This window comes from Pieris brassicae, chromosome 9, assembly GCF_905147105.1.
Source record: "Pieris brassicae chromosome 9, ilPieBrab1.1, whole genome shotgun sequence".
Lineage (NCBI taxonomy): Eukaryota > Metazoa > Arthropoda > Insecta > Lepidoptera > Pieridae > Pieris > Pieris brassicae.
Window position 1 is genome coordinate 14441427 of NC_059673.1, and position 14323 is coordinate 14455749.

At 31.7% G+C, this 14323-nt stretch overlaps 1 protein-coding gene across 11 annotated transcripts in view; it reads right to left on the reverse strand.

Moving 5' to 3' along the window:
• LOC123714088 (protein lap4) overlaps positions 1-13706 on the reverse strand; it is a 77355-nt gene extending 63649 nt beyond the window's left edge. For all 11 annotated transcript variants that reach the window (XM_045668193.1, XM_045668194.1, XM_045668197.1 and 8 more), the window contains exons 1-2: positions 13369-13706; positions 11820-11937 (exon numbers count right to left, since the gene is read on the reverse strand). In XM_045668193.1, coding sequence (XP_045524149.1) covers positions 11820-11937; positions 13369-13527 — 277 coding nt within the window. In that variant the 5' untranslated portion in view covers positions 13528-13706. The remainder of the gene's footprint in view (positions 1-11819; positions 11938-13368) is intronic.
• Between the last annotated feature and the right edge of the window lie 617 nt (positions 13707-14323).

Sequence of the window (14323 nt, forward strand, 5' to 3'; positions counted from 1 at the left end):
GAATACAGGCCTTAAGACTAATAAGTAATTTACGTCTAACCTAATTTAATTATATGTAATAAGTGTCCATAACGTGACCGTTTTAAAAGTTTCTCTCCATTTAGAGAAGAGACTCCATTCTTGTGTTCTATTTCACTTACCACGGTTTAGCACTTAAGACTAACGTTCGCTTACACTAATTCAAGTTTTTTTACATGTGTCTTTACTAAGGCATCATGGAACATTACGATCGAGCCTAACTTAAGACTAATACGTATTTTAAGTCTATTACAAAAAAGGATTTTTAACATAAGGATGTGTCCAATACCGAGAGTATTTTTACGCCGGCCTTTTCTCTCGGCCTACATCCTCTGTCTTCTTTGCTGATGGGTATGGATGTCTACCCAAATTTAATGACGTGGAATAAGTGATACTTGTATCTTATGTTTCATAATAAACATATTTTATTATATATATTTTTAATAACACTACTTACAGTATCTATTAAAGGGAAGACACTCTGTTTTTGTGTTCTATTTTTTCACTCACTGTTTAGCACTTAATACTAACGTGTATTATCACTAATTCAAATGGTTTTCATTTCTTCAATCTTCTCACTAGGCCCGAGGTGTCAAGATTTTGATATTATGAGCTTTACGAGCCGAATCGAACTAAAAGCCTCATTTATCTATAAAAAATACAACTGTATCTAGTTTCGCACTACGCACGATCGCTATAATATACGTCATACGCTAACCGTGAATCAAATAAACCCGTATAAAAAGCTGTTGATAATATAGGTCAAAATATAGCAACCGCTTTGATACGTGATTAAGACCCAACCCTCAATCCGGGCCGTAATATCCGTGACGCTCAGCCCGGAGCTCCACAGGAAATATAAGGAAATTAATATCCACTGAACAACATAATTTGTTTACGTACGACAAATTTGGGATTCTAAAACGGTTTATGTATAATCTAATACTTTTAGATGTTTTCTGGCTTACACTGTAATACATAATTTTAATATATATATATTTAGGAGGTCAAATATGTAACTGTTACATATAAATCTTCCGTTTGTGAATAAATTAAACGGAACCGATCAATTCGATTCGAGAATGGTTTATATTTACACTAAGATGTTTTTTTTTATATAAGACGTGTATAAGACAACAGTGAGAATCGCGGAGAGTTCTTTTCTTCTGTTCTACGCCCTAGATTTGAGAACTGGCAGTAAATGTAAAATTAGAAGCATTTAATGTATTTTTTTTGACGTTCACAAGTGTACATTGTACCTACATGAATAAATGATTTTTTATTTTGACTTTGAACATTTGTCGAGTCCGCTGATATAAATCGAACAATAACCTCTGAATCTCCATTGACAATTTCCCACAAGAATACATCGTCCGCGTTCTCACAGTGATATTATTACATTTCGTTTTCATTGGATGGCGAGGTGAAAATAAACGAAAATTAAAAGTTGGCGGCTGGTTGGCCATTAGGGAATCCCATTAGATCAGTTGCGAATACAAAGGCTCCACAAGTGGATTGTGACGACCCATCGAGCACGTTAATGGACTGTAGCCGCGAGTTGGATACAAATTAATACCAATACATTTTGCGACTGTTTTAACATTGGCTTTGTGGTGATATTATCAGAAATGCTTTGTATAGTACAAATATCGCGAAAGTGGGACGGCCAGTTTTAATCAAGTTATGGTGGCTTGGGTTATGGCGCTGGTGACTTGGAGTTCTTTTCTTTACCTTTTGCGTTAACCTATATCCCTCCTATATATTTAATTTAATGCTGGTTCGGAAGTCGTGTGTCAGTATAGTAAAAAAGCAATCCAGAAATTGATCACACTAAGACTGGCACTCACCATCAACGGTGGTGATTGGCTACTCCAAACACGGAATCCTAAATGTAAAAAAGTGGGCGTTGATAAAAAAAATTACTGTGTATACTTCCACCATTACACCGTAACGTCATCTACCATTTCTGGTTCCTGTGTCAAAATCAAAATCCAGAATGACAATTCATTCTTCTTTTGCAAGCACGCGCAAACACCAACCACTCGTAACAATTTCAGTGTAGATTGAAACTAAGTAAAATTGGTATATGGTCTATAAATGAAGCTTTAATTTTCGTTTAACAATACTGACCACGTTGTCATATAAAGTTTGTTCAAGACTATACGCGAATTCGTTTACGTAACAGTTATAATATTACCGTTGATCATTCAACACGATTTAGCATTATTATACCGCATTACAAAACGTGAGTACGATAATAAAACGTCAATAAAAAACGAAGCAAAAAAAAATTAAGTTATGAATTTTTTGCAGACAAGATCAGTTTTACATTTAGCTTTGTACTGTACCTTAACTTAAAAACATCAACTGTAGAATTATAGGAATCGCGATAAAAACTTGATCTGAGAATGAATGGGCAATTCAACAGAGGGTTACGAATAACAATAGTTCGAGGCTTTCGAAAACTTTTTAACATTTACTTGAATGCAGGTCAGCTGAATGAAGAATGCTTTTGTTGGATTGCGTAATGCGTTTGCCGTGGCTTTTGCGAATAATATTACTTGTAGTATCTGCTTGCTGTGTATAAAAGCAAACACAAAGGCATGTTTGTTTGAATAATTAAAGTAAAGTAATCATTGGAAAAATAACTAAAAATACAATTAAAAAAACAAAATGCCAATACATAATGTTCATAGGTTTCGTAACTGTCAAAAATTTAACGTAAATCTCGTCGATACGGTAAACTCACCCTTCAAATTAAACTAATTTAACGTATTTAAATAATAGGTTACAATCGACAAGAGGTATCCACAGTATTGGGATTACGTTGTTTAGATTTTAGTTAAGCTAATGTGTAAAACGACATTCATTGACTGATAGGCGGTAATATAGTATTCATAAATAAAAGACATTGAATAATTCAAGAAACAACGAACAAAAGCCAAATACTCTTAGATTAAATCCTGTATTATATTATTATTATACCTTTTATTAGTAAAAAATACTAAAAGAATATTTTAGCTATAATAGGACAACTAGACTGATTCAGGTTTGCCTCAAATCCATCTCAAAAAAGACACGATACTGGTCTAAAGGCATTTCAATCAAAAAGTAAACCGCACCAATCACCACGGTCATTAGAGTGAGACTATACACATTTGTACTGCATGCTTATGACATGCAGTACAACAAACAACAAAGTAGAAGAACAACGAATTTATACGTACATTCGTTGTTCTTCTACTTGATAAATCTTTGCAAAATTTGGTTAGACTGAATACTATTTTTGTATTATATACAGACCATCAAACGTCTGTTTCGTGAATATTATCTTTTTCTTATTGGCAACTAGACGATCAGCCTTCTGTGCATGACAGACACTGTCAACTTTTTGGATATAAAGCAAGCCTAACGACGTTTTTGTTCAAACATGGAAAGAATCTCATCTCATCTCAAAGAATTACATTCACTTAATGAAAAAATTTAGAATAGGTTACCAATGTACTTCGTGCTATGAAATTATTTAAAATTAAACAATATAAATTAGAAATATTAGTTGCTAACAATAGGCTTTATATGTGGAGCATTGTAGGTCCACATATAAAGCTGGAGAAGTTTAGAGGGAGTCCATACAATGTTACAGTGCGATAAGAAAATGCATTACATACTTTATACCTGTCTTTTAACAGTGATGTCGTCATTTTACGACGTTTAAATTTAATACTTAGGCACGAGGTTTAATGCTGTCATTAATAAGTTATTACTCATAAAACCGTTTTACCAACTTTAAGGGGTTTGAAATGATAAAGATTTTAAAAGTTTGTATATCGTATGATACCAGCTTATAAAAAGCAAATCCCAACGTTGAGTGACACTCGTTTTCCATACATAACGCTCTAATAATAAGTAAATTAAAATCTTTATTAAATTGCTGAATTGAAACATCGAAGACGGCTGGACCAATTCGAGTATTATTTTGTTTAAGTTATTCCTTGATATAAAGTTTTATTTAGTAACTAAGGTTTTCATTCCGGAAGCGCACAGTATGGAGTCGCATAGCAAAACTGTTATATATATACGTATCTACTAAAAGTAAAAAAATAATTTTAAAACGAAACAAAGCTCGCGGGGGAAGTTACTTATAAATACATTTTAGACATTTCAATCTACGTTAAAATGAGTATATTTTTAAATGTATGTGTAAATAAGTTAGCAATAAATTAGCCCATCAAAAGACTATACCAATAACCGAACCGGTCCAAAATGATCTCACTGTCTGGTGGCCTATTACGTAGAATGGAGCTCAATATCTTAACAATATTGAAGCGTGCCTAGAAATCAATGACGTAAGTTTAAACTAATAATAATTTGTATTATTACAGCATTACTCGCTCGATGATGAATTATAAAACTACGATAATAATTACAAACACTTTTATATTATTCGTTTGTATGAGATTAAATTGATAAAATTAACTACTAGAATTGCTAGCGAGATTTATGCTTAAGGAATAGGAAAGAAAACTGTAGCCCTACAAACTTGTTAGATCTAGGCATCAGTGTGTCCATCTAATAGGCAAGTAGGTGATCAGCCTCCTGTGCCTAACACACGCCGTCGACATTTCGGATCTAAGGCAACTCGGTTTCCTCACGATGTTTTTCTTCACCGTTCGAGCAAATATTTAATGCGCACAGGGTCCATTGGACCCTGAGGTATGAGTCGCTGAAGCCACTAGGCCAACAATGCTCTTGAAGAAAACATTAATTACTGATTTAATATTCTTATACTAAAAGCAAAGCAAAAGAACGTAATGCATGCCTAATATTTGGTATTTCGAAATGCTATGACCGAATGCAATCAAGGTTGCCGAGCAACCTAACTAGACATTTATTTATAAATATGCCAAAAAGATACAAGAAAATATGACATCACAAATTGTACACATACACATCAATTACATTTGAACATAAAAATTACAAACTGGAAAGAGAAAACGAACACATGGTATCAGTAAAAACTGAAACTATATAGAACATAATAATAGCGTAATAGACAAAATTTCAATAAATAGGAAGATTTTTGTAAAATATGTATTAATATTATTCATTAATATTAACATTCTTTGAAAAAGATGAGCCACAAATCAGCTGTAAAAGCTGTTTGAAATTATTTTTCCGCCAATTGTGAAGACTAGACTCAGTTATTTAAAAACACTATATCTCGAAAAGAAAACAAATCATGGGAACAGTCGCTACAATCAGAAATGTAATGCAAAATTATTTTAATATTCATTAAAAAGTATGGGAAAGATGTGCAATGAGATGAAAATGCGTGGGAGCCGAGGACAATGCGGTCAGGTTCAATAGCCGAATAAGCCATAGCCATCGAACCACACAAACAAGTTATTCAAACCACTTTTACAAACGTAACGAATAGATCTCAAATGTTTTACAAAATACACTGGTAAATCACAACCTACTTTGCTATGTAAAGAAATCTTGACGACATTATTTTCTATTAAAAATAGGAATTTATTACTCACCCATTACGCAACAACTGATTGTAATTAGTGTAAATACAAAAATTAATATTCCTTAAATTATCAAGTCACTTTCCGACCTTTCCACTATCCGTATGCGAAACATTACATCAATTCGTTGATTTATAGAATGCACTCACTATAGTATAGATTTGAATGTACACTACAAAATTCAGATCGTCACGGACTTTACTTTGCAAAATAAAAAAATCTTTACAATTGGACTTTAAAAGCGTCGTATTTTTAGGCTTAAAGTGACGTATGCTACTGTATATATGTTTGTCTACAAATTACCTTAACTAACAGTCGTATGAAGATTTTTATCAGGTTAATTCCAACTTGGGAACAATCAAAGTATAATTAAAGTCAGCAGTTTTCGAGATCTAAGCAATTTCAGGAATTTCATGTATGACATAGGTATTTTTACCTTACCAGTCGACAGGTCGGTTTATTTTTCTTTATTCCAGTTTGTTATCGATATTACTCAAATAATCAGGTCAACCTTATCAAGCTTATCTATTGTTATCTATTCTTGGGGGGCCTTGTTATCCTACAACCTGCTCCCCGTTCCTTGGAATACTTTGCACAGAGTAACATAAGGGTATATCGTTTATATTTTAAATTATTGTCTTTATATATATATATATATCGTATAATATAAATTAATAAAGAATCCATAATATACGAGATGAAAGTAACAATGATTCATGACAATTTTACTAATTCTGGTCAGGGTTAAGATTTTGAAGAGCCTCCTCTTGTCGTTTTACTCGTAACGAGGAAAACCTATTAAGATACCCCTTTAAGTAAGTACGTTGCCGGCCTTTAAGAGTACCTATACCTATGCTCTTTTTTAAAGTTTGTAGGTCCAAACACTGGAAGTCGATCCCACAGCTCGCCAGTTCGCAAAACAACCAAGAGAGGCGGACTATGAAACACTTCTAGCCATTGAGGTGGTGCTGATTAAACTTGGATGTATTAAAACTTGGATGTATTACAACGTGGTTTTACCGGTTATTTATTCTAAAAAGGGGAACAAACGGAAGTAACCAGGCAACATGGCTCGTTGGTGGTATTGGTGACAACCAGACACCGTGACCTTTGCGCATCCGATGAAAATTACACCAATTACATTTAACCTTCAGCTTGAAAGGTAACATTACCGTTAACAACGTAATAATTCTTTGCACATAATATGTATTATAATCTTTTGTATGTACCCTAAGGATGCATAAGAAAACATTATAAAGTATGGGCCTTCTCTAACAAAATAATTAAAAGCCATTTTAAAATAACACAACAATATACCTCACATACAGTACAACTTATAAAAGAAGTCGCAGTTATGGGTCTCGCAAAGTGTAATTGCTTTTATTATGTATATAGCACGGATTTTCCGTAAAACATGTCGTCTAGGAGTGTACATATACATAGGCATATAGTTACGATATGCCACGAGACTAAAGTATATCACATCTATACAATAACTATATATTAATTATTAAGAATTCCATACTTCAAAGTAAGTATTTATCTTTATCAAAAACCTATCGTACGCAATGCAATCTTCATTTTACTTACATATTTACTTACTTATATTTATAGGCTAACAAATTTTACACATGCTCTGCAATAAGTTGTGCATACAAAATTTTATTGTTACCTTTATTACTCAAATTTAACCACCAAAGACTACACAAACTCTACTAATATTTTGTCTGACATATATTAAATAAAATTTTAATACATATCACAAACTTAAATAATCGCAGTGTATTATAATAATCTTAGAATTTAATCTCAAAACTCAGGCCATTCCATCGCATTAAAACGGTACTAGTAACGTACCACGCAATAACTATGCAATTGCATTATGTTTATCTCCATAGCGAATATATTTTATTTGAACAATAACGGTAGAATTGAATGCATTCAACGATTATAACAGTTAAATCTCTAGTAGCTGCAGCTGTTTGTTAAACAATATTCGACATTCAAATCATTGCCGAATAGGTAAACGCTGCGTAAAAGATTCCTTTCGAAATGCAAGAAAAGGTTGCGTTCATTTTTTTGGATCTTTGTTAAAGAAAACTTTTTTCACTGTGCACTCTAAATTCACTATTCTTTACTTATTATTATATTCATATATTTGTGACGAGAATTGGCGCTTTTGATGTACTTAATAAAATTGTTACATGACAAGGACAGTAATTACAGTACTTAATGTGCATGATGAGTCCGTCCGCCGTTACTTCATGTGACCACAGCTAGGACTAACCTGAAGGGTACATATGATTCGCTGTATAACTTTTAGTTAACGAATTACATAAGACTTCTTTTATAACGCGTTGTGTGCACTGACAAAAGTTCTATCATTTCTTAGTGTCTTAGCAGTTAGTTATTTTTTTTAATTACGTAATTCTATGATTGTTTTTTTCTGGTGTCAATTAAAAAATATACACTTTTAATTTTAATTACGAATCCATAACGAATTTCTAATAAAAACTCATATCTTTTCGGTCACATAACATATCTAACACCAATAAAACTCGGAAGCTGATAAGCCAATAATTCCGAGCGATATAAATTCAATCAGCTCATTTCGTTGAGAATCTGTAATCCTATCATGTAATAAAGTATACGATTCAAAATATATGTACGTATCGAATTAACACTTGCCAGATGTACAAAGAGAATAATTGTATCCAGCTACTTAAGAAGGATATAAGTTTCATAGTGTTACAAAATTAACAAATTTCAGGGCAGAAATATGAATGTAAAATATTAGAAATTTATACAGTTCACGAAGCACAAGTCACAGCAACTTGAACACGAACTTGTGATAAAAAAGAAACAACTATCAATGTAAATATTTCGTAATGCGTAAATTATTCCGATATGTACAAATAACAATAATAATATGTTGGATAACTGGCTTCATGTTCCAAAACTCTTAATGAGGCTGACATATTCTCCTTTTTCATTGGTGGCTTTATATTTTACACGCCTTATAATCCAAACAATTAGTGGATCGATAGGAAAACAAGACCTACCATACCGAACATCTGCTTAAAATTAATTCTTAGCCACGGAAGCAGCGGAGGTATGGACATTTTTTATAAAAACATTCGAGTACTTGTTAGTGAATTTAGAGTGAAAAAAGTGTTAGTATTCGGTAAAATCAGTTCTATAAGTCACCAAACATAAGTCTAAAATTTTACAAAAAGCTGGCCATATCCGATATTTTTAAGCTAGAAACTGAGTACTGAAACTAAAGGTTACCCGAGTGTTTATCTCACAAAACAAAATTTTGTGCACTTTGATAAAATTTTATTATAATCCGTTTAATAATGTCTACGTGCATACATTCCATCCTCAAATAAATATAATTTTATATATTAAAGTACACAACAGGAAATACAATTTTCTACAGTAATATTATATATATTATACAGTGAACATAAAAAATACACTTACAAAAAAAGATAAGGAAATAATGTAAGTACAAATCAAATCTATATAAATAAAAATAAATCCCAAAATTTGTTGCTAAGGTCAAAATTCAGAGACGGTTCTACCAAGACAGTTTCCTTGAACTTTGAGGCGGTTTTTATAGAGAAAAATTTAAAAATAATAGGCTAAGTAAAAATCATATTACGGCGAAACGGGGTTCACGGGGGCAGCTATTTGAAGATAGCTTTTCACCTTTTCTTTTTAAATTGATCAACTTACTACTGTAAACTGAAAAAGTGGCGTTCGGCATTCTGTTGTAACCTACTCTTTTCTATGCTTATATTATTTTGATTCATAACTAATTACTTTTCCGTAAATACCACAAATACCAATAAATGCTTCTGATCTGGCCCGAGGTAATTATTTACTTTAACAATAATCTGAGATAAGACAAGAAATATTTTTCAAAATTAGGTTTTTTCATCTATACTAATACAAATATAAAGAGGAAAAATTTGTGTTTTTGTATGTATGTTTGTAATGTTGTCACACAAAAACTACTGGACCTATTACAAAAACTCTGTCACCATTAGATCTGCATCTACTTACATAGGCTGTATTACATTTTCAAAAACTAATATAATGCAAGGTGTGAAAAAATTATCTAAAAAAATGATAGACCAAAAAATATAGAACGTATCTATATCTACAAAAAAAAAATGACTTGCCCATGGGCTTAGTATGTTGGCCTGTGCCGAGTCGGATCTAAGAATATGAAATTATTTAGCTGCCACAAAACAACGTCAAATGTTGTGAAAAGGGTTCAATTTCAGTCTCAAGTGTTGGGAGAAGGCGGTTCTAAGACACTGCAGTTCTACAAATAAATCTCTTCTCTAATATTATAGAAGATAGTTTTTATTTTTAACAATTTATAAAAATCAAGTTAAAAGTTCGTGGACTGTTTACAATATTTCTTTCATTACCTATTTGAAATCAAGAAGTTTTCAACACCTGTAGAGTATTTTTAAATTTACTTCTGTCGTACATTCTACGTAAATGATGTTGCGAATTTAAAAATGTATTAAATATATATTCGTTGTAAAGTAAAATCTATATCATGATTAAATTGTGAATGTAAAGTGTGTATCTAAAAATCAGAAAGGAAGATTTTAAAAACTAAGAAAAATAAGTAAAATTAAACTTTTTTGCTAACAAAAATATGTCTATAGTCCGACTTAGTAGACTTTCCACTACCACGAGATCGGTATATACGCGAGTGAAACCGCGGGGCATTGCTAGTATGTTATAAAAACAAAATTGACTGCTTGATTACGATATATTATTAGTAACGCTTAAAAAATAGTAACAAGGTATTTACGAAGTTTGATATGTATATAAACTCTAAACAGTATAGACTATAGAACAAAGTAGCTTCCCGCCATCGTTTCGCCAAGATTTTACACTTTCTATTCCCACGCGAATCAGCGTATAATATCTACTGTTCTCTAATTATTTGCCTAAAAACACTATAATAAGTTTCTTAAACAAATCTAAGCATGTATAAAAACCTATTATTGAGACACGAAGGAGGAAAATTAACTTAATTAGCAAAAGGAGAACGCGTACACGGAAAATCAATGTTTATTGTTGAAAAGTTTGCTTGAAATTTGATTACGTTAGATTAAGGTCGGAGCTGAAAACAATTAGCGAAATAAATATAAGATTCGAAGACACAATTGATAAGAAATTATGATTATAACCGGAAGTATTCATTAGTAAAACGGTACAATTTCGTATAGTGATCAAATATGATGTATGATGGCATGATTTTCAACTCTAAAAGCATAATCCCGTGGTGTCAATACATGGTTTTAAATTTGTATGTGTTATGTTATACGGTTTATTTGAAATGCATTCTTTGAAAAAATTACCATACTTGAACCTTATAATCTACTTCAATTAATTAGGGGCATGAATTTAACAGTCTTTAAAGGCTCTATTGTTTAATATCAGTTTAATTATCGGTGCTACGAGTGTACATGACACTAGAAATTACACACGTTGAATACAAAGAGGACTGTAGGCATAATCAACCACGCCTGGCCCTAATGCAAATTAGCTAGCTACATTAAGAGTATGCTCGTGCCTGAAGTGCCTTTATTTGACTTTAGCAACATAGGGTCGATATTGTGAATAAAAAGGCAGTTTGCAAATTAACAAATTACCCGTTATTAAAATTACATAAAGTATTTTATAATCACCCTGGCTTTTTTAAAGAACGATTACATATCTTTGATAAATTCAGTCCCATAAAACAAAGATAGCAGGAGCCTTAAAATATGACTATTGCTTAAGATTTGACATGGCTCTATAACAAAAAACCAAACCTACATATGAGTATAATTTTGGCCAAACAAACTACCCAGTAACAGACGTAATTGAAACAAAAATATACATATAAATTTCGCTAGTGCATAGTTTGCACGTACGCGTAGTTATGCGGGTGGAATTATCATTGCTTTGCATACAAATAAACTGTCACTGTTGTAACCTTATCTATAACAGTATTTACCCTAATATTTGGACATCACATCAGAATACAACTACTGTTAAGTATTGTCAAAATTGTTGCATAGAGGTCATATAAGAGCAACTATGAGTGTCTCAATGTTAATAAATTTTAATACTCATTATAAATAAGTATTTCTATAGTCATGAAAACATGAACTAAAGAAATATACATAATTTATTACACACATAATTATATCCTGTTGATGACAATTAAGAAAAATATTTTAATCAACTCACCATTTCGAGATACATCTAGTTCAACTAAATTTTCAAAGTTCTGAATATCTGATGGCAATTTGTGTATTTCATTATCACTAAGACCCAAACGCCTCAGTCGATGTAATCTGAAGAAGTTCTGCAAGGAAATAAATAAAATATAATTATGACAGGCTCGAGCATTGAGGCAAAAAAATTAATTATTACATGGATTATTTTTTGTATTTTATTTTGAATAATGGAAGAGAATAACATTTTTTTTCACTATTTCCTATAGCCTTGATTTTTCATATTGCATAATTTGAATAAAACAGTTAAAAGCCTAATGCTCATAAATGCTACCATATGTGAATCATGCAATAGTTATAACAGTGTTCAAAAAAGAAATATTTTATACACATGTTTGTATGCTATATATTTTTGTTAATAGAGTATACCATATGTTTTTTCTGAGAGTTTAGTCTAAAACATTTCTTGTATAATAGTGTAGACTACATAGTGCATACAACATAATATATAAGCAAGCAACTGGCAGGAAGAAGACAGAGAGTGGGAGAAGATTCTAGTTATAGAGGCCACGACAAATTTGGAGCCACAGGGAGTAAGTGATATAGTATCTTCAACATTATTCAATCTCATAATATAAACTAAATACCTCGCCCCTAAACCATTTCCCAATATATTTTTTGAAGTAAAAATTTCTTTGGCATGAGGCATGACGGTAAAATTTTTAAAGCTGAAATGCAATTATAATAATATTAGTGTCACGAAGTGTTTGACAAAGAAAAGGGAGTGAGTGATTAAGACCAATTGTGAGAGAGTTAGAAAGGGTGAATGGAATGTAGTATGAAGCAAATAGCCATATAGCGAGAGTAGAACTACAATAGACACTTTTTTACAAGATATTTAGATAATGTTGAAACACAAACTTATGTTGCATATTTTAATTATAAAAATGGTTTAGACTGCTATATCTTCCTTTCTCCCTCCATCTAAGTCTCGGAATTTAGATTTGTAAAAATATGAAGAAGACTTAAAAATAATAATTTACCAAAGAAGTTTAACTTCTAACATGTGTACTTTTTGAGGACACACTTTTTTTTATATTCCTTCCTAACAAACTATGTATTCTAAAACTTTATAGGTTAAAAAGCCCATAACAACACTACTGTTTTTGTGGTTTCCAAAATGCAGGCACAAATTGCAGATCAGTCTGCGACAGAATACAGAGATAATCAGTGAAAACACACACAGAGAGAGCTGCTGCCTCTTTGCATTGCTGTTTGCCTCACTAGGCGTTATAAGAATTGTGTCATTGTATGTATAGTTTTGCCTGCTTTATTAGCCAGTGTAAGTAAAGTAAATCTAGCAAAACTATGCATAAAGCCAAAACAACACATATATAATTAAGAGAATTATAAATAATATGATATACTTTCTTAAACTACTAAAGCTTCTAAATTAAATAAGTTAACCAAAGAATTCGTGACGAAATTAGTGTCACTCTATTTACGTTACTGATAATATGGTAAACGCCCACAGAGAATGAAAAGTCAGTAAGTGTAATTACCTTAGGTAGATCTCGTATATGATTAGCATCCAAAAACAGTTCTTCTAAACTCCTGGAGTAACGTAAAATGTCTTCAGGTACTGTTGGCAACGAGCAGTGCCGCTTGTCTACACATTCCACTTGACGATTACATTTGAACAAAGGTATACATCGAAACATGATGGAAACTACACTTTAATGAAACTGTTCTCGTATAATTCACTATCACGACACATATTCGAGCACTTTTAGTTGATAGAACTACACTAGCATTTTGTACTTTATGTCAGAACAATATAAAAACGACGAGGGAAATCTCTTAACACCTCACCCTTAAAAATGAAGCCACAAACTAATTCAGTGTTGCCAACTGCCGGTTGCCACTGTTTCACAGTTCACACTTCGCAGCTATTAATACCACAGAGTATATTTGTACATGCACCACAGACATATAAATAGTAGTATTACTATATTACTATTAGTGTGCATGAATTAAGCATGTAGGCCGAAAGTTCGGCACATTTTTTTTAATTAAAAATTACTTTATTTGACTCAAAAAGCATTACATTTTGTACTACATTCTAAAGGTAAACATACAATAGGCAACGAAACGTTGAGATACAATATTCATTTTGGTTAACCTTATACATAATATACTTCTATGAGCACTATCGTTTCAACTAGGCCAACAAGTTTGTTCTTACATTCATAGATATTAAGAGGATAAATATTTAGAATTTTATTCAGCTTATTGTACAACATGGGGCCTGTGTGACATTGGAATTTTTTAATATAACTTGTTCTATTGATTGTGTCATGTGAACAAAATATCTTTATAAAATTTAAGATTTGTGCAACAGAAACTAAATTAAATATGTGACTTCATTTAAAAAACATGCAACAATAAAAGTTTGAGTTTTTTTCTTATTTAGTTATACTATTGTAATCAACACTTTCAATTTACGTTAAACTTGTT